This window comes from Neomonachus schauinslandi, chromosome 5, assembly GCF_002201575.2.
Source record: "Neomonachus schauinslandi chromosome 5, ASM220157v2, whole genome shotgun sequence".
NCBI classification, from domain to species: domain Eukaryota; kingdom Metazoa; phylum Chordata; class Mammalia; order Carnivora; family Phocidae; genus Neomonachus; species Neomonachus schauinslandi.
Window position 1 is genome coordinate 126,681,397 of NC_058407.1, and position 20,984 is coordinate 126,702,380.

Genomic DNA, 20,984 nt, shown 5'->3' on the forward strand with positions numbered 1-20,984 from the left:
TGGCCACATTCTACTCCAAGGGAAGAAAAACTGACTTAAAAGAAAATAATAAGCCCTATGTGAAAGCTTGAGGACAAGAGATTTGGGACATGTCTTGGGCCAGGCTGGATCCGGAGCCAGAGAGGAACAGGTTCAGGTCCTGATGCATGTGCTCACTCAGCTGGGGAGCTCAGATGCCTGGTGCTGGTTTGTACCGCCCCCCTGAGGCTGAGCAGAACAGGTGGTGTGTAGTGGGTAGAACATGTGTCCTGTGTCCCTCCCACCTCTCCCTGATGTTTTCATCCTCGGGTTTAGCCCAGGGTCCTGGTGTCAGGATCTCGGATGGCCAGGACATTCATTACAGAACCATCAGGCACCTGGTGTGCGCCCCTGAGTACGGGCTTACAGAGAAAAGAGGTCATTGGTTTTCTTTTCTTTTCTTGGACAGCTTGCAGCCTGGCTGGGGAAAGATAAAATTACCAGTCCCTCTCAATATTTAATCTTTTTAAATCATAGAAGATTAGTCCAAAAGCCATTTCTGTTAAGAAGCAGAATCGAGGAGATTTTCAGTGTGGAGAAACACCTCGTGGAGATTCGAAATGTGTGGCCGCTCGTGGGCAGCCTGAACTACCTCCACCTCAGGGCACATTTCTGGAGGCAGAGCTTGGTTGGCATCCTCCTGTATCCTCACCTTCTCCCATGTCAGGCGGTCCCCCACTTATGGTCCTGGAAGGAGCATCTCAAGGACCAGGCTCCCCCCGCCCCCGCGCTCCCCAGCCAGCGGCACAGGCTGGCGGGCCTTCCACTTGGACTCCCCACCTGCCTTCCCCAGGGGATCATGGCCTTTCCTACAGACCACGCACACTGAAGCCATGGCTACTGTCACACAGAAGGCTGCCTTTGCAGAGTCACGAGGCAGCAGTGGTGTTGGGGCGTCAGAAGGGGGGTGGGGGCCCCCTCTTCCTGCACGTCTCTGGTGAGACCACTCACTGCGACCAGATGGGTTTTCGCTTCTGGATGAAGGCCTTGATTCCCTCCTGCCCGTCCTTCAGGGCCACATTGTCCACCATGGTCTGGGAGGTGAGGTGGTAGGCCGTTCGAAGGTCCTGGGGCAGCTGCCTGTAGAAGGTGGCCTTGCCCAGAGCCACCACGGGACGGCTCAAGGAGGCAATCTTGCCTGCGATCCTCATGGTCTCCTCCTCCAGTCGCTCCGCTGGCACGACTTTGCTGAGCAGCCCGTGCCGCAAGGCCTCCTGGGCGGAAATGGGCTCCCCGGTGAAAAGCATTTGTAAGGCAACCTGCGGGAGGAAACCTGGGTCACCAAGGCCCGCTCCCCATGACCCCCTGCTAGCCAAGCCCCACCCTCTCCCCTCCAGTCCGCTGACTTCCCGACAATCTCAGCCCGGTCACCTGCTTCCTCAAATAACATGTCGTCCGTCAGGCCCGACGTCTGCGACACCCAGACTCCTGCCAGGCACAGGGTTGGAGCTCTCCGAGAGCAAGGAGCATGCAAATGCCCGGGGAAGGGTCCCTTGCTCCTTCCCCAGGGCTGATCTCCCGGCACCCCAGCCCCCAAGGCCAGGAGCTCCCCTCTGCCTCTTAGGAGGGCCGGGCACGGGGCGTGGCCACATCTGATGGGAGGGAACCGACGCCGAAGCCCCGCGCCTGCCCCAGACCAACGCAGCGGCCGCTTTCCGGAAAGTGCTCAGAGATGCCACCACCGCAGTCTGGTTGAAAGAGCAGTCCCCGCCCCCCACCCCCCGCCAAACCCGAGGAGGAGGGATTGAAAGGAAATGCCCTCCAGGGACCAGTCGCAGGATCAGGGCACGATGTAACTTACACAAGGGGCCGCCTCCGTCCGTGGACCCCTCTCCCCCGACACTTCTCAGGCCTGCAGAAGAGGGGTACTGGCTCCCTGCTCTCCGTGGTTGGCTCCGTTCCATAGTCTGCCGCGTCCTGCGCCTCGCTTCCCTAATTCTACAAAGCCTGGCCTCTTGAGATTCAAAGCCACGATTTCAAAGAGGGCTTCCTGCTGCACACGGAGCACACAGGTGGGGAGGCGCCTTTCTGCCCCCCCACCCCACCCCTGCTCTGCCGCCCCGCTGTTCCTTGAGCTGAGCGCACCGGGCATGCTGTCACCTCGGGGTGCTTGTACTTGGTGTTCCCTCGGCCTGCGATGCTCCATCCTCAGGCGTCCTCACGACTGGTGCCCTCGTCCCCGTCAGGTCTTGGCTTCGGCGTCCTCCTGTCCACACGGTCCTCCCTGACCACGCTAGTCAATCTGCAGATCACACCCCGGCGCTCTGCCCCTTCCCGGCTGTATCTGCATCCTTTGCGCTTCTGTCATTTAACACACTCTATAATGACGTGCTGATTTTGTGTATCGTATTATCTCCTTTGCTAGCACGTAAACACCACCAGGTCAGGGATTTTTTTTTTTTTTCCCAAACTGTTCTGTTGATTTCTGGGCCGCCAGCAGCAGAAGGGCACCTTGCACACAGTAGGCAGCTTACTAGTTATTTATCGATGAGTGATTTGTGGGATGGATGGATGAAAGCAGGTGGTACAGCAGAGGGGAGGCTTCCGTTCTTTGGGGGCTTGGCCTCAGCTTTCTTCAGCATCTCTGTTTTTCCTATGTCTCTCTTTCTCTTCCTGAGCCTCCTCGGTTCCGTTCTCCTTCCCCTGCTTCCATGACCCGCCTATAGAGCACCTGTCTGGCTCAGAGACTGCAGCCACCCAGGGTCCAAGTGCTCCAAGTTTTCAGGGTGAGTCCTTTGGGGTCCAAGCTTCTGCAGGCCCAGGCACAGGCCAGAGTGCGGGCGGGGGCCTTGTCCCGCCTGCGGAGTGTGGCTCCTCCAAAGGACCCCGGAGCACGTTGCTTCTCGTCTCCCCCTTCCCCAGCTGGAACGCATGCGTACAAATGAGTCTCTCAGAGATGCGGTAAAGAACAGCTAACGAAGGACCGCAGGCCTCCTGGTCACATCGAGTGCAACAGAAATGCTAGGGAAAACGGTCCATCTGAGCAAGACATGAACCGGGGGAAAGAATTGTGATGGTTCTGCTTGCTCACGGGGCCTGGCACGAGTCTGTGTTTGAGGCTGGGGGCCAGGTTCCATGAGCAGGAACTCCAAGCAGAGCATAACTTTCTCTTGGACATTCATTCACCCAACAAAGATTGACATAGGAGAGCTACAAGTATGAAGAGCAGTGCTACACACTGAATTGTGTCTCCCCAAAATGCATGTGTGGAAGTCCTAAGGCCCAGTGCAACTGTTTTTGGAGATGGGGCCTTTAGGGTAGTAATTAAGGTTAACTGAGGTCATTGGGTAGAGCCCTGATTCAATAGGATTGGTGGCCTTCTGAGCAGAGTTAGAGATCTCTGTCTCCGTCTGTGTCTCTCTCTCACTGCCATATGAGGACAGAGTAGGACATAGTAGGAAGGTGGCCAGCTCCAAGCTGGGAAGAGAGCTCTTACCAGGCCTCACATCTGCTGGCATGGTGAGCTGAGACTCGCAGCCTCTGGAACTACGAGGAAGTAAATTTCTGTTGTTTCTGCCACCCAGTCCCTGGTATGTATTATGGCAGCCCAAGGTGACTAATACACACACAGGAAGACTATGGGTTTTTGAATGTCTTAATTCCGAAGCAACTCCAGAAACTCATTTAAAAAAAAAAAGAAAGAAAGAAAAGAAAGCATCCAAGTCCCTGAACTGAACCAGTCTGGGAGAATGTGGAGTCCTCACCCCTGGAGAGGTATGAATAGGGGCATCCCCTGTGTGTCAGGCCAGGGGGGCTCTGCCCACAGGAACATACATGACCTCTTAAACTCCCTTCCAGACAAACGGTCCCTAATGTTATTTCAGGATCTCTAATATCCACAAAAAGGAAGTAACCTTGAGGTATAGCATGAGGGATTGTCATTGGACAGAAGATATTTTCCCTTTCAGTCAGTGAGTCAGTCAGTCAAGCGGAGAAAGACAGAGACAGACAGATGGTCAGAACGCGGCAGACGGTCAGAAATCAGTCAGACAGCTATCTGAAGGGTCCCCACCAAGTTCTGGGCTCTGTGCTCAGCATGCACCATCCCAGCCTCTCCTACTACCTGCTATCTAGTGGGTATGAGAACTGCTAATTTCAGAAATCACCTCACGGGGAAATATTTTCAAAGACACAAGACACTCATCCTTCTGGAATACTCTAAATGCAGCCTTGCCTACAGGTAGGTGAAGGGACCCTATCATCTGGACCAGTCCCTTCGACTCCTGGATCCATCATCACTTCTTTCGGGCACAAACTTCCTTTATTCACAGATTCACTTACAGTAAAAAATCCGAATTGTTCAATGGTAGTAGGTTCACTTATGTCCCCATCCTCTTTCCCACTTCATGGAAAGTGACAGACACTCCTGTGGAGAGTGATCATGAGGAGGGCCCAGTGCACCAGGTCTCGTCAGGCTTTGGAACCAGATCTGGGTGGCCTCGGCTTGGTCATGGGGCTTCGAGTCAGGCACATGGGCTCCGCTTCTCAATCTCTGCTCAAATCCAGGCAGCACCACAAACATGTCACCTCCCAGGAGGCGTCTCAGGAAAGCCAGTTTTCAAAAGCAAAGAAGAGAACAGGTGAAGAACCAGGACGAGGGAGAGGTGGCTGGCTGACGAATGACAGATGCGTCTGACTCGATGGGAATGGGGAGAAAGGGGCCCCTGTGGCTCTTACTGATGGAGGTGCAGCCCGGAGACGGGCCAGGCGGGGCACGCTCTCCCGCATGCTTCCACTGCCCGGGCTTCTCTTTCATTCCAGAAGACCGGGAAGGTCTTCGGGGGATTCACGCCATGCCTGATGGGAGTAAGGTCAAGAGCCCCGCCTGGCTCAGCCCCTTCTTTGGGCCTCGGTTTCCTTACCTGCCTCCTGGGGTCCTAGTGTTAGCACATAATGACTTTGGGGATTTTACCCAGGCGGGCTGGATAACAGCGTGGTATTCTCTAAGGAAAAGAAAGCCTGCTTATTTTCTAGCTAATCAGCACAATCTTTGCTTATGATTGAAGCTTCTATGTCAAGTGTCCCCCGGAACTTCAGATGAGAGAGAAGGCACCTTCTCTCATCCTTCTCCTTCATCACTTCAAGCTGCCTTTTATGACGGCACTTCTTGGGTCCCCCTACCAAGCTGGGGTTTTAATGCTTCCTCTTTCTGGGGCACTTGAGGCCAAGGCAAACCCCGGAAGCAGCAGGATTTGGGCCTAGAGTTGGTCCCCCGAGTTCCAATCCCAGATGGGCCACTTACTAACCACAAGACCTTACGGATGCAACTTAAGCCCTCTGAGTCTGTTTCCTCATTTGAAAATGGGAATAAGCCTTCCATCCTCCTGCGGGATTGTGGAGATGAGAGACAGTAAGTGCAAAGCTGACGCTACCCTGCTGGGCACTCAGTCGGCATCTAATAAATGCCCTGATGATTATCAACATGCCTATTCCAACTGTACATTTGTATGAATCTCTGATTGGCTTTTAGGCATCACAGCCCTGAAAGGGGGTGAGTCTTTAAAGCAGAGGGGTCTTTGGGGCCCCTCGAGTCACATCTATGGTAAGAACTGGCTGGCCATACAGTTAGGGCTCAGGGAGGAAGGAAGCCGACGGGAGGGCCGCGGGGCCAGATTACTTGCTGGGAGACATTAGGTAAGGCCCTGAATCGCCCCCAGGCCCGCTTGTAAATTGGGGGGTTGAACTACGTGTTCTCGACGACGGCGCCGAGGCCATTGCAAATCTCTGTTAAAGTGCAGATTCTGACGTGGCCGGTCTGGGGGGGGCTGTGACGCTGCATTTTTCAGGCGCTCTGGCGGTCTCCATAGCAGGCTTTCTATGCTATGCGAGGAGCAAGACTTTCTAACACTAACACTCTTTCCAGCTTGGAAGTTGTACTCTGTTCTATCTAGGCTCTGAGGAAATCGGAGTCCACAGATACACAGCGTTACCACGGGCAGAGAGGAGGAAGCCAGCGTTCCCACTACAGAGAAATGAGGGGCCGGGGAGGCGGGGCTTTGGCTCTTTCACACGCTCTCCGCTCTCCCGTACCAACTGCCTGAGGCACTGGCGCCACGTTGCTGGGAGAGGCCCGCCCCGGCTGGGGAGGACAGCACCGCACCAGGCAGGCTGTTTATAGGGCGCAGTGAAGATGCATTATTTAACTCACGCCAGAGGAGAGAAACGCTTTACAAATGTGGAAAATTATTCATGCGCAGGCTCAGTCTGGCTTGAACGCAAGGGCTGCTCCCGGTGCACGGACGGCGGCCCTGCTGAGCCGGTTCCCATGGTGACCAGCAGAGGGCGCCGGTGGCCCACACCTGTGGCTCCAGCCGCGGCGGAAAGGGCGGAGCTCCCAGGCCAGGTGAGCCGCAAAAGCACCTGCTTGCTTCCCTGTGGCTATGCGCCGAGGGGACAGGGGCCCACCACCCACCGAAGCCCACGGGCCTGTGCATGGATGTGCTCATAGGGGCGCAACCAAGCAATGACCGCAGGGAGGGGTGTTTCTGGTTAGGTTTAGATTTTTATGAATCCCTACTTGCCTCCTCCAGGGGGTTGCACAGGTGAGACCTGCAGATCCAGCAACCCGGCAAAGGCCCTACGTTCTGACAGACTTTTCGTCCCACTGAATTCCCTTTATTGGTATTGTGATTTCAGATCATGAGTGCTGACCCCAAACTGTGTATCCGCTTCACGCCTCTGGGTAGTCATGAACCCAGAGGGCAACTCTGAACCACTTTCAGACTGCTAGCTGGGAAGAAACCCAGGGGATCAGATCACAAAGAGTGCAGATCAGGGAGCTGAGTGGGACAATACCGGAAACTCTGCCCTCATCTTCTCGGCAGGCCTGGCCCTTGCCAAAACTGCCCGAGCGAGGTAGAAGCCGCTTTGGGTCTTGCCACGTCCTGCCCCTTCATCTGTCATGCTGGGCAGTTATGCAAGGTGGTTCTGAGCGCTGGGCTTCCTGAAAACTTAAGGCCTGTATGTGTCACATTTGTTTTTTTCTCTTCTCAAAAACTAATTTAAAACTTGACAAAATGTGATAACAATGTTTACATTTCAAGGACTCCATTATAAGCCTCGATTTGAAAAGTTTGTGTTAAGAAAGAAATGGATTCTTATCCTGACAGCAGGGCTGTTACAAAGGTTTAAATGCCCTACTGTGGACCCTTCCAGAACATCAGGTATTCAAGATGAACAGCGGCAGATGGGGTAACCAATCCAACTGCCTTTGACTATGCAAGATTTGATTTGCAACTTGATTTGCACAATTGTAAGTTAGTTTGTTAACGAGCTCTGACAATATATTTGAGATGTACTTCAATTTAATATACTTGGCACAAAGTAGGGACTTAAGAAGTATTTACTGAATTACCATATATGCATTTAAGGTGAACGTGTCTCCTGACAGGATGAAACCCCCTTAGTGTGCAAACCTTTTAGCAAGCTGTTCTGTTTGACAGCTCACACTTTGCCCACTTTCAGCCGGCGTTCCTGCGTGTGTGTGCTCGCAGGATCTGTCTTCTGACCTTTGTCACGAATACACGGTTCTGTGAAGACTAGTGAGGAGGCACCATACAAGAAAGGAATGCATCCCGAAACTTCTTGGTCCTACAGCTTGATTTCCCTTGGGTCTTATCTCTTTGGTGCCTCAGGCATATGGGCAACTGCTAGTTTTTGTAGTTGATGGTAAAACGGATAATATATTCTAGAAAGCAGTTTAGGTTCCCCAACGTTACATGACTTTGCCAAACTTTCCCTTTTTGAAAACACATTTCCGGTTGAGAATGAGGATGTATTTTTTCCTGGAGCGAGGAAACCCCTGGTTTACACGTAAGAGATGCTTAGTAAATATTATTTTATGATGTGATAAGAAGGAAGAGAGTTTTGTGAAGAAAATGGACTTCCCTTTGGTCAGCCAACGACAAAACACCTTTTGTAATGTGGCTCCTTCTGGGGCAGAGCCAATCTACCAAGCACGGACTGTTCTTGCTCCTGACACGTCACCACTGTGAACCTGACACACTCAGGGAATCAGCTCTTTTCAGTCCCTTCTGGAACAAGACAGGTTGCGGGCAAACAATAAGCCAGTGACACTAGCGTCCTAGCTCCAGATACTGACCTACCTCCCCAGGTGGCCCAACAAAACTGGGCTTCAAAGGCGGGGCCAGTAAGATGACAAGAACGTGTGCCTTTATGCAAACCAAAAAATCGAGTAAGGAACCTAAGGAGCTGCCCCGAGGGGCAGGCAGCTGGCTGTGCACGAGAAGGGATGCCGCGGCACACCGCGCCAACCATACTCCGGGCGAGTGCTGGAACCGACCACCCCGTGCCCTGAAGGATCATGTCTGCAGGGCCCAGCGAGTTCAGTTACCTTTCTTGGCACCGCTCTCCCCAAGGCCACCCCCGGCGTGGAGCAGAAGAGCCCGAGGTTCACCCCCGGAGTGGCGAAAGAGGACGTGTCGCTGGCCACGGCGATGTCGCAGCTGGCGACCAGCTGGCAGCCGGCCGCGGTGGCCAAGCCGTTCACCATGGCGATGACGGGGACTGGGTGGTTCTGGATCAGCATCATGACCTGGAGGAGCAAACACACCACTTCATTTCCGCCCGGGAGCGAAACGCAACGTTCACATGTATCAGTGTATGTGACGTCACCCTTTGCAGAGCATTTTCCGTATGCATTAGCTCAGAGTCTCGGGGGGAAGGGGGAAAGGAGGCATGAAGAGAACCAAGCGAGCACTCAATACCGACCGTGTGGTCTTCCTGAGACCCAGGGGAGGAGCGGACCCTCCATGACAACCAGGCTGTGAAGGCTCAGAGGGGAAGGCACTCGCCCAGGCGGCGGGATGCAGGGGCTGACGGCACAGCCCTGGTCTTCCCATGTCCGGCAGGACGTCACTGTGAGGTCACGGTCCCCTCTGACTGGTCCCCAGCAGCCCCCCTGAAGCACAGAGCTGATTTTGATCTCTGGGGAACGCGGTGGCAAGTCCGAAACTGGTATTTGATACTTTCTTGAAAAATTAAGGTGGAAAAGGAACTGGAAGGCAATTTCCGTAGTAATTACTTCTCAAATTACCGCAGGGAACATTCTCTCAATTCTATTACAATGGTGCGGGGACGCCCTGCTGTCATCAAAATAAACAAAACTCCCCAAACAGGGCCCCTGCACAGAGGAGCCAGAAAACTTGCTCATGTGACGCTTCCCCTCTCCCCACCGCATAAATCACCAGAGCTTTTAACTTATTTTTGCAGCTTACCAAATAACTTGGTTTATTTCTCCATTTTTTTTCATGCCACTCTAAACAGATTGCGTTGCTATGGTAACTTGGATGTATAAATAGTTGCACCTTGAACCCTGGCATGGAAGGAGGGCAGCTGGGAAGGAGCCACTACATCTGGGCTTGTTTCCCACAGTGGCATCTCCAAAAAAATGACCTTTCATTGATTTGAAGATTTTGCCCAAGGAACTCAGCCTTTTGCATTCACAAACGTGTTATATTTGTCAGCTTTATTATAAAATAATCCTTATATATTTAGGGATATGATATCATATTCTATAGTAGTGGTTTGGACTTTTTTTAGGGGGTCACCTTTTGAGAATCTGACAAATGCTAATGACCCTCTCCTCGGAAGAAGGCACACATATATATCCGTACCCCAAACTGTTCATGGATTTAGGGGGTTTGAGAACCCTAGGTGAGGATGAGGATGGTCAGTGATAGAGCTCATTCTCAGTGAACTGCAATAGCAAGGAGAAGAACGCTTAAGAACTTCTAATGTCTTGCTGCAAAGAAAGATTTTTTTTTTTTGCTGAGTGTCGTCTGTCACCTAATGAACTGGTTACTTATGAACAGTCACTTGGCCGTGATTAGCGTTGAACGGTCTGTGTCTCCTGTGTGCCCTCTAGGAAGCACTAGGATTCTATATAACCTGGTGGGAAAATACTTAGAGTAGATTCCAACAATATTAAAAATATTCCTACCTTTCATCTAGGGAACACTTCTAAGGAAAAATCCTAAAATAGGTAAAAAGCTGTCTGGGCAAAGATGTTCAAAAAATTATTTTGTATTAGTGAAAAATTAATAAGTAACATAAATATATAAAAATAAATTAGAAGGGGCACCTGGGTGGCTCAGTTGGTTAAGCATCTGCCTTTGGCTCAGGTCATGATTCCAGGGTCCTGGGATCGAGCCCCGAGTTGGGCTCCCTGCTCAGCAGGGAGTCTGCTTTTCCCTCTGCCTCCTGCTAGGGCTCTCTCTCTCTTTCAAATAAATAATTAAAAATAAATAAATAAATAAGAAAAATGGCTATGTAAACTAATTGTCCCTTTAATGGAATGCTGTGTTCTCATTATGAGATTTTCCAGCAGACACAGCAGCATGGTGGTGGTCTGGGTCTTGCATAGTAGGCTGGAGCCAGGCTCCTGGGGTTTGATGCCCAGTCTGCCACTTACCCACTGGCTATCGCTTGGTCTTCACACCCGGGTATAATAATGGGCATAAGAATAGTACAAACCTTCTAGAACATGAGAATTATATATATGTTTAAAGTATTCAAAACCTTATGTGGCACATGGTAAGCATTCAATGTTATAATCACATTATACAATTATACAGTATAATTGCTCTTATGTATGATTATTCAGACAAATAGCTTCACATGAGAAAAGGTTTGAAAGAAATATATTAAATACTAGCATTCTATCTGGGTGGTATGATCATGGTCCAGTATCAGCAGTTTATTTTCCTTCCTTCTATTTTTCTGGATTTTCAAAATTTTCCACAATGTTAATTATTTGTATAATTAAAACATATTTTAAGTAACTTTTTTTTTTAAGTAGGCTCCACACCCAATATGGGGCTTGAACCCATGACCCTGAGATCAAGAGTCACATGCTCTACTGACTGAGCCAGCCAGGCACCCCCCCCAAAATATTTTATTTTAAAATTTTTTTTATTTTTTAAAGATTTATTTATTTGAGAGCGAGCGAGAGCACGCACGCATGTGCACACGCATGGGGGGGGAGAGGGGCAGAAGAGAGAGAGAATCTCCAGCACTGAGCGAGGAGCCCTACTAGGATCACGACCCCAGCAGAAATCAAGAGTCAGACACCCAACCGACTGAGCCACCCAGGTGCCCCCCAGAGTGTATTTTAAATAAAGTTAGAGAGCAATTCAGGAAAGACAAAGACAAGCTAGATAATAAATCAGCTGGGGCAATCAATCCCTTGGTAGTCAATAAATGATTATCCCTCCTAGTTTACCTTCCTGAACTCAATATTTTTCCTGGTTTCTGCCTGCTCCAAAATGTGACATAAACCTAAGTATAGCTTAGCCTCACTCATTAGCATTACTGAGGGCTCTGTCAGAGGCCTTGCGCTGTTGCCATTTCACTGGTGGGGGTGAGGGGAAAGAGAAGAATCTCTTCCTGGATGAGGGATTCCACCCTCGAACTTCAACAGGACAAAAGAAGAGACACGAGGGGTAGGTCTCCAGGGAAATCTGTCACATCAGCTCCACAGAAGGTTACTTTTGCTCTCCCACAGCCACGTGTTTCTTCTCCTTCTCAATTTACCCTATTCGTGCTTTGTAAATAATTAATGATCAGGAGGCACTTGTGGTCTGCAAGGAATCTGCTACAGTTTAGATGCTGAGCCAAGCCAGGAAGCTCCGTCATCCTCTCTAAATCCAAATTTTCTCATGCATGAACGGAACAGTGAAATATCTAGCTTGTTCTGTCCCAATCTGTCTGTTGATTACATTTTGAAATTGAAATCTTGCACAAGTTCATGATGCCCATATTTATCTAGGACAATGTGATTTTCTTAGAAAAAGTATTCAAGAAATCAATGCACTTTCACTCCTATCTCCCTGTGTTAGGACAAGGTCCTGTTCCTGCACTGTGTCTTTTTCAGTGAGCCTCAAAAAGGCTCACTGGGGGTTGCCAGCTTCCACGAAACCCGGCCTTTCTCCTCTGAAGCAGCTCCGGGCTCCCCCGTGGCCCTCTTGCTGACCCGTTTAGACCTCAGGTCCTGAAGACACAGCAGAGTGGTAAAAGCAGGCCCTTTAGGGAGGATGGGAGGGCTCTAGTGGTTCTCTCTGATGCTTTTCTGTTTTAGCCAAACACACTGGATATTAGCAGAGAAATAACTTCTAGAGTGCCGTGCCTTGGCAAACCCAAGAGCAGAATGTTACATAAACACCATTAACGTGAAACAAAAGACCGAAGCCTTAGCTCCAGGTTGCTTCTGCCTTTCCCTGAAGCGTCAAGCCAGTTGCTTTTCTGGCTGGTCCTGCCATGAAATGAGAACACTCTAACTGGCTCTCCTTGCTGCATTTTGGAAGGGCGAGGAAAAAAAATGGTGGTCGAGACGGCATCTTAATCACCTTCCTGTCAGCCTCCCTGCTGCTCACCTCTGTCTCGTCTATCTAGAAGTTATCATGAAATATTTGTTGAGTCATTAACGACCAAATAAATGAGCAAGTCAATGAACGAAGGAAAAATTAGGTGAAGTAATCTTCGGATCAGGTTATGAAACTGTTTTAGGTCTTTTTTTTTTTTAAGATTTATTAATTTGAGAGAGAGAGAGAGTTTTTAAGTATTTATTTATAAAATAAATAGAGCACGAATGGGAGAGGGAGGGGGAGAGAAAATATCTCAAGCAGGCTCCATGCTCGGCATGGAGCCCAACACGGGGCTTGATCTCATGACCCTGAGATCATGACCTGAGCCGAGACCAAGAGTCAGTTGCTAAATGGACTGCGCCACCCAGGCGCTCCTGAAACTGTTTTATGTCTTGCTTCTCACCTACATATCCAGTTTCAGTTTGGCAGGAACCTTGTTTTTTCCTTCTTTTTCCTTCAGAGCCTTGCAAGTATTATGCATACAGTAGTGCTCAATGAGTAGTTCTGAAATGAGCAATGCATTACCTAAAGTTGTATTCTACATTCAGGTTTTTATTATCCAGGGGTTGACTTAATATATTTATAATCATCTCAAACCTTTTGTTCCTCTTCCTCTCTGCGGGCAATTTCTCTCCTTCGTATGGTTAAAGAGATAGACAGGAGAAGTAAACGTGAAGAGGTTAATTTTCCCACTTGGAGGTGGTGATTACAAAGGTTGGTTGGAAGAAGGGTTTGAAAATAATCTTTAAGGGGCGCCTGGGTGGCTCAGTCGTTAAGCGTCTGCCTTCAGCTCAGGTCACAACACCAGGGTCCTGGGATAGAGCCCCGCATCGGGCTCCCTGCTTGGTGGGGAGCCTGCTTCTCCCTCTCCCACTCCCCCTGCTTGTGTTCCCTCTCTCACTGTCTCTCTCTTTCTCTCTGTCAAATAAATAAAATCTTAAAAAAAAAAAAAAGGAAACAATCTTTAAAATCATTATTATTCCATTCACAAATATTCTCTCTCCCATTAACAGAGATGTTTTAGTTTAAAATTAAAAAAAAAAATTATACTAATCTTAGGTTCTTCCCCTCTAAAGATGTACACCCCCACCCTTCACCTCTTCCTTAAGACACATCTACCAAGACACACCCCCATGATCCTGGAGGCAGCAACTATCAGCACTAGCCTATAGTTTACTTTCTTTGGCTTGTAACAGGATCAATCACAAACCATGGTCACTTCTTAAAAATCGAAACCAAATAGTGGCCTGGGTGAAGGATGCACCAGTGACCAGTCTGCAGTGACTAGGTCTCATAGATAAAGCCTTATCTGTAAAGTGGAAGCCTAATTCAGTATTTCATGTAACTATCATTTTCGGGTGTTCCATGTCGACCCTCATCCTGGCTTACCTCAGAACAGGTCTGAAATACTTCGGCATGATAATCTGGGCTTCGCTCATCTGTCAGTTCCTTTAAATCATGCCCAGAAGAAAATACAGGCCCCTCAGCTGCAAATGTTTCCAGTGGAGAAAAGAAAAGAATAGAAAGAGATGTGAACAGCCAAGCTTAAATGTTCACTTACTTACCTACAGGATAACTAGCAATCGCGTTGAGGCCATGGACACTTAGAGAAAGTTAATGGCTCGATTTTGATAAGAATAATTCCATTTCGCTTGAAAAGTGACAGCCAGTATTTTGTGGTGACAACGTAAGGTGAGGCATCGGTTCTCAAAGGTCTGCGGTGGAACCAGCGAAAACATGTTATGCCAACAAGGAGAAAGCTCAGTAACCACGGCGAATGTACTCTCTCCAGAATTATCCCTCCAGTTTCACACTTTTGTTTCTGGACTTGGTCTGGCCTGAGTGTATTGACTCATTTGGGCCCATCAAGCCCACCCTGCCTCCCGCAGTGTCCCTGTCCTCTGGACCACAGATAACGGCCACCCACACAGGTTGGAATCAGGAAGGTCGGAGTGTGAAGAGAGCCCCTTTATTTTTACGAGGGATCTGAGGATGTGGTTTTACTGTTACTGTTGCCGTTAGCAACGATGATGCAATGTAATTCCATCGATCAACTGGTAACACTTTCTCCTATTTCCCTTTCCCTGTGGCTGCTGGGACAGACAATACTGTTCCCTGCACACAGGTGAGAAAACTGTACCGTTCAGAGTTGGCTGCCTCACTGCATCTGGGTTACACCCCCGCGGTGGCTGGACAGTTTTTGCTCTATCTCTTTTCCCTTCGCCATGTAAAAAGTTGAAAATTTGGGGGCGCCTGGGTGGCTCAGTTGGTTAAGCGTCTGACTCTTGATTTCAGCTCAGGTCATGAACTCAGGGTCATGAGATCAAGCCCTGTGTCAGGCTCCATGATGGGCGTGGAGTCTGCTTGAGATTCTGTCTGCCCCTCTCTCCCCAGCCCCCGCACTCGCGCATGCTCTCTCTCTCACACACACAAAAATAAATTTAAAAAATTTTTTTAAAAGTTGAAAATTCATATCCAACCACAGACAAAAAGGTAACATTCTGAGTACCTGCCTCCAGAAACACCGATTCTTAATTTTTAAAAAATAGTGCATTATAGGGCAGCATCTGTTTTATTTTTCTGCAGTTGCTTTAAAATGTTGGCACTGCTATTATTTATACCCCTGTCATCAGCACCAGATGATTTGGTAAAAAGTCTTACTGGAAAAAGAGCACGGGAAGAAATGAGCAAAATCTAGCATGCTTTCTGGCACCATTGAAGAAGACCACAGATCTCGGTGGAAAGCTTAGTTAAGAGCAGAAAAGACAAACCAGTCAATTGCCCAGCAGCCTGTCCTAGCCAGCTAGGTAGTCTACCAAAAGCATTAGTGATTATAAACCCATCTTATCAGATCCACGAAGAAATCAGTTCTCTGATTTTGATGGGAAGACCAGCATGGCCAAGGGTGGCAATGTTTCGTATCTGACACATCTGACAAAAAGGAAAAGACATATTCTCACCACACAGTAATCCTTCCTATCATTTCCCCAGTTAACTACACAGGAGTTTTTTCATAATGTTCTTGTAAAGGAGTTTCAAAAACAATTCTCCCGTAAGCGAAGGAATGCCCCAGTTGACCAAAGAATTTTGAGAAACCGCTTCCAGGTCCTGCAAGAACACGGAGGATGGGTATCAGATAAATACCTGAAATGATGATGACTTTCAGATCTTTGCTTTCCGCTTCGTGAAGAATGTCACTTTGCAGAGATTTCAGCATGGCTAATGACAGCGCATTCCTCTTCTTCGGATCACTCAGGACAATGATCCTGGGAAGAACGTTTTATAATTACTGGGTCGTGCACGAAATCAAAACAAGTGAGGACCCCCGCAATTCCTTTCTCTCCCCGGGGGCTATTTTTTAAAACACCAGAAAAGAGAGCCATGGGTGCTTAGAGGCAACTGAGAGGGTCTGCCAACTATCTGGAATTATAGCTAAGGCAAAACAAGGAGACTACCTGAAAAGTGGGCTGGGTTTCCTCCCTCGTTCCCTGGGTTTGTTTCTCTTTGTCTCCACGATTGCTGTCAGAAACAGGACTGCCACCTCCACCCAAAGGGCAGGTTACAGCAGTTCCAAAAATCACCACTGCCCGTTCCGAGAGGCGCTGAGGCTTATAAGTCCACAGCGGGAGCCAGAGAAAGCTGCCACATTGTGGCTACCTTCAGCTCTGTTCTCTCTGCTGTTCAAGAGAGTAAGGTTAGGGAAGGAGCCGAGAATGAAAAGACGCCCCCCGAGTCTTCCCCATGCACCCCACCGAGGAGGCAGCGCAGTTGCAGTGGCCGATGTGCATGGATGACAGCATCTTTCTGGGTTTTTATAGCGGCATCCTGAAATTCTGCCAAATAACTCATGCTGAGGATGGCCAATGTGGGAAGAACAGAAGGACAGGGGCGAAGAGCAAGAGGGCTCTTCTGGACACGTCCTCCAACAAGGAGCTGGCATGCCAAGGTCTCGCTGTTTTAAGGTATCCCACGTGCTAATTAAAAGAACCGGTATTGTCATCTGTCTGCCTGTACACAGAAGGGTCTGATTTGTGCCGTGAAACGGAATGGGCAGGGAGCCAGACTCCAGGCTATTGTTCTATATGTTGCATCTGTTTCCCCTTGGCCCCCCGCTACATGTTTTCTGCCTTTCTCTTTCTTTGGCTCTGCTATTCCTCCTGCTGTGTGTCAGCCTGGCTCCTCCTTAAATAGCCCTCTGGGCCACTGGCTTCGGGAAAACCACTTCGGTGACTGACTTTATTTCAGTGCTCCACGAATACCCATTTTCTTTGGAACACCGTTCCGGCTTTGCTGCCATCTTCAGATGACTGTGACAGTCATCGTTTTGTTTCTCGTCAACACCTTTCCTCCTGAGTGCCAAGAATGACTTGCAGCTGATAGGCCGATAGGCAATGAAATCCGCATTTTGGGGTGCGGTAAGAGAAGTGCCGACGGAACCTTCCAGTAAGATAATGAGTGTGCTTTTCTGTAGCAAACCTAGGAGCTGCCATCCCGTCAGTGACATATGCTTAAATTAAATTCTAAGGCCTTGGGCAAAATCGTGTAGAAAGACGCCGGCGCCCGGATGGCCTTGCTGCACGTTGGCGTCTGTTTGTATGTGGCCCATTAACCCTTTGGCTGCTGCATTCCACACCCTGTCCAAGTGCTCTGAATTGCTGAGTTCACTTCTCAACCCAGCACAGCCAGGCTTCTCTTCCTGCCACTCCACTCAGTCTGCCCTCGCCGAGAATCTCCTCATTGCCAGAACCAAATCCAATGGCCATTTGGATCATGCTCTCCTTCTGTCTCCTGTTTTTTGGTGCTTCTCTAGCTTGTCCTCCTCTACTTTTTCAAAGGGCTCCTTGCCTTCTGCTCGCCCCTAAATGATCCTGATTTCTTCCCTCTTCAACTGGCCATCAGAGCTGGCTGGTAATACCTCCTAAAAATCTTAGCAGTCTGAATTCTCCTGAATTTCTTCTGAAATCTTGGGTCAAAACGTGTGAAGCCTTGCACCTATAGCTTCACCAACACCACCACTGGAAAGAGGTTATCACCAAGAATGAGGTCACCGCCAGAGCATGTGATAAAAAGTGTAATATTTCTGTCTGCAGGGCAGGAGATGGGCCCTGGGGAGGCCCCGATGAGCTGTCCGGAGCCCATCCCATCATTGTAAACCCCCAGAAGGTCTGTGAGATGAGGCACCTGTCATGTTCACACACAGGGGAGACACTCGGCAGACACCTGCTGACGAAATTAATGACCCCAAATAGCATTTTGATTTCTCACCTCCAACTCCACTAATTCCTGCAAACTTTCATCTCACCTAGTGTTTTGCCACCTCTTTTAAACCTCAGTGGTGAGGACACTGAGCTATACAGCTGAGTGGAAACAGCTTTGGAGGCAGATGGACCTTTTCCTGCCTCCTGGCTCTCTTTCCTCCCGGCTGTGTGGTCTTGAGGAGGCTGCCACCTCTCTGAACTTGTTTACTCACTGTAGGATAGGGACGACATAACCTAGCTCGCAGACCGCCAGAAGGATTAGGGGTGGCGACTGTACGGTGCCTAGCACGGTACCCCAATTTCCGGCCACCTTTCACTCCATGACAGTATCTATCATTGCTGAGAGGAACAGCTTTGAAAAGGGATGCTTGAAGTGTGACTGAGTTGTTCAAGCTCACCAACTTGGTGCCTAACATACCACTGCTTTAGTGATGGATTTGGAGGTTCCTGCTTACTGATTCTGAGCACTTACGTTAGCTTGATGCTTCCCATCGCCTCTCTTTCTGACTCATGTTTAGCTCTGGAGAACTCAACCAGACCTTCTTTGGTCACCTGGCTGCCATGCCAGATGTCAGGGTTCTGACCAGGTGGAACCAGATTTGCAGAAGCAGAACCACCCTTGAAAATGAGCAAGGAGGACCCCTGCCTGGATGCTGCACTTTCGAGTACCCCGCTCTGGGCACCCTGCTCCAGCTATGCCCTGTCAGGGGAGCCAGGGGCCCACCTGAAGAGTATGACGTGTCCACCTGGAAATCACCACCCTCTTCCAAACGCTGCCATGGTTACTGCGACTCTGACATTCTCTGGCTTTGCGGGGGGGCATCCTCAAGCCCATGGGGTGGCCAAGAGCAATTATTTCTAGGAGGGGAGGGGAGAGAGGGTATGGAGGCATGCTGGATGGGCTGTCTGCAGACCTGTGTGCCAAGCTCCTGGCAGAGCAGCAGGAAGGACGGGTGGAAAGGTGACAGGGGGTGAGCATAGGGTGGGAAGAAAAGAAAAAAGTTGCAGGCCAGCAGCAGGGCCTTCACTGCTTTGGGGGAACTCCTAGGAGCCTCAGGATTATAAATTCATACATGGTCTTCCAGGTCTTATGAAGATACACTTGTCAGGGTAGGAGAAGAAAACATATTCAGCTGTTAGTTTGATTTGTAGCTTTCAAATACTTGGCACGCTTGGTAGGCCTCTCTTTGTACCCTTGCCCTGGCCAGGCAAACAACAGGATGAGGCCTGCGTGGGGCTAGGAGTCCTTCAACCTTTACTACTCCAATGCCAGTTTGTGCACCGGTTTGTTTGTTTTGTTTTGTTTTGTTTTTTAAGGGTTTTAGGCTTCTTGAGCCAAAGGGCAGAGCTCAGTACAGTGTGCCCTTTGTCCTACATATTGACCTGCTCCCCCCCCTCGGTACTTCTGGGGTAAGGCCAAGGAGCAGCTCGGCTAAGCCTAACCGGGCCTTGGAACCAGGTCAAGGTTGTGAGAAGCACAGAACCCTCTTTCTCAAAGGCCACATCAGCGGTGGGGCCACCTGCCGAGCTCTCCGCACCCGCCGGAGCCTAAAGTCCGATGAAGACTCGGCTCGGTTGCCCTGGGGGTTTAGGGGCAGTGCGGGGCCTTCTGAGGCTGTCCCATTTGAAATTCTCCTGTGTGTCCTGCAGGATCCGAAATGTTACAGTGCCCAGGCAAGGGACTTCAGGAAACACCGTGTCCGCGGGTTCCCTTCGCGGCCTCCGGCCGGATTCGCACAAATTGGGGTTCCCAGCGGATGGAGCTGACCCCTGGCCGAGTCCTCGTCGGCCTCCGCGTGGGGTGACTCCATCTCTCTGCCCGGGTCCCTGCCGCCCACCCCGACCTGGGAGCTGCCCCGCTAGGCCCGCGGGCCGCCGGTCCGGGAGGGCCAGGGCGCTCTCACGGCCCCGCCGCTGACCTGATGCCGTCCCGCTGCCGCGCGCTGGTGAGTCGCGGCCCGAGCTCCGGCCGCCCGGCCCCGGCCGGACCCCTGCTGCAGAAGCCGGCGGAGAGCGGAGCCCAGGGGCTTCGCTGGAGCCAGCCGGGCCCCTTTGTCCCGAAGGCCCGCAAGCCGGTGGCGGCCATGGCAGCCAGAAATTCACCCCACAGGGCCGGACGCCCCGAGGGCCGCTGCTGCGAGATGGGCCGCAGCGCCTCAACAGCTCCGGGTCGCGGGCAAAACTGGAGAACCCGGGGCCAGAACTCCCACGCCACGGTCTAGGTCTGTCTCTTCTGGCAGGCCGGACCCTCCCCTCCGCGCCATGGCCCCGCCCCTCCGCCCCGCGGCCCCGCCCCTCCGCCCCGCCCCTCCATCGGGCCCCGCCCCTCCGCGCCGCGCCACCACCTGCGCCACGCCCACCCGCCCCGTCCCCGCCGCGCCCGCCCCGTCGCCGCCGCCCCCGCCTCGCCCCCGTGAGGCTGAGGGGTGGAGTCTGGGGTGTGATGCGCAGACTACTAGATCGGCCGGCGGGATTGTTTGCCTTAGTAAGGCCAGATAAAGAGTTCAGGGCAGGCGAGGGAAGGGTTGGCTTGTTCCTTTCTGCACCAACACCGAGAATGTGGTGGTTTGCCTAGATTAGGAAAATGAGTGTCAACAGGTGGCGACTGGTATGAGCTATGGTCGCCACCCTGTTACTTCACCCCAGCCCCTGCAAACCCGCTCAGGCCTTGCAAGGTGATCACAGGTCACAACGTGAGGTGTACTCCACACAGGCGTTGCCTTTTGAAGGACTTTGTGTCCTCTCCTCGAAAACCCTACATTTATCTCTTGGGTTTTTCAAATGCACCCGGGAGGGAAAGGGAGATCCTTCTCAGGATCTAAATGGCTGGCGCTGGAGGAGACAGAGAATTTCCTGTCGCTGAAATCTTAAGTATAATGAGAATATCCTCATTGTCATGTGTTAGCTCAATTCTCAAAGTCTGCGGGGTTTTAAAAAATTTCCTTAAATATTTTATTTTTATTGACTACATGCTCATTTTCAGTAGTAGATAGCCTCTGCAGGAGTTGCTCTGGTCTCAGGACACAAATTTATATCTTCCACTGTTGTCCTGTTCCAAGTATTTTAGTCAACATCATCTTTTCAAAATATGTCTGTTTGGGATGCCTGGGGGGCTCAGTTGGGGAAGCGTCTGTCTTCAGCTTGGGTCATAATCCCAGGGTCCTGGGGTGGAGTCCCACATCCCACTCCCTGCTCAGTGGGGAGCCTGCTTCTCTCTCTCTCCCTCTGCCCCTGCTTGTGCTCTTTCTTTCTCTGACAAATACAATCTTTATAAAAACAAAACAAAAAAACCCCGGAATATGTCTGATCATGCCACTGCTCTGCA

At 50.5% G+C, this 20,984-nt stretch overlaps 1 protein-coding gene across 1 annotated transcript in view; it reads right to left on the minus strand.

Moving 5' to 3' along the window:
- Positions 1 to 288: 288 nt before the first annotated feature.
- ECHDC3 (enoyl-CoA hydratase domain containing 3) overlaps positions 289 to 20,984 on the minus strand; it is a 69,945-nt gene continuing 49,249 nt past the window's right edge. Inside the window, exons 2-6 of the mRNA XM_044915241.1 lie at positions 19,579 to 19,862; positions 15,546 to 15,667; positions 13,791 to 13,888; positions 8,372 to 8,572; positions 289 to 1,277 (exon numbers count right to left, since the gene is read on the minus strand). Of these exons, the coding sequence (XP_044771176.1) occupies positions 966 to 1,277; positions 8,372 to 8,572; positions 13,791 to 13,888; positions 15,546 to 15,667; positions 19,579 to 19,862 (1,017 nt within the window). The 3' untranslated portion in view covers positions 289 to 965. The remainder of the gene's footprint in view (positions 1,278 to 8,371; positions 8,573 to 13,790; positions 13,889 to 15,545; positions 15,668 to 19,578; positions 19,863 to 20,984) is intronic.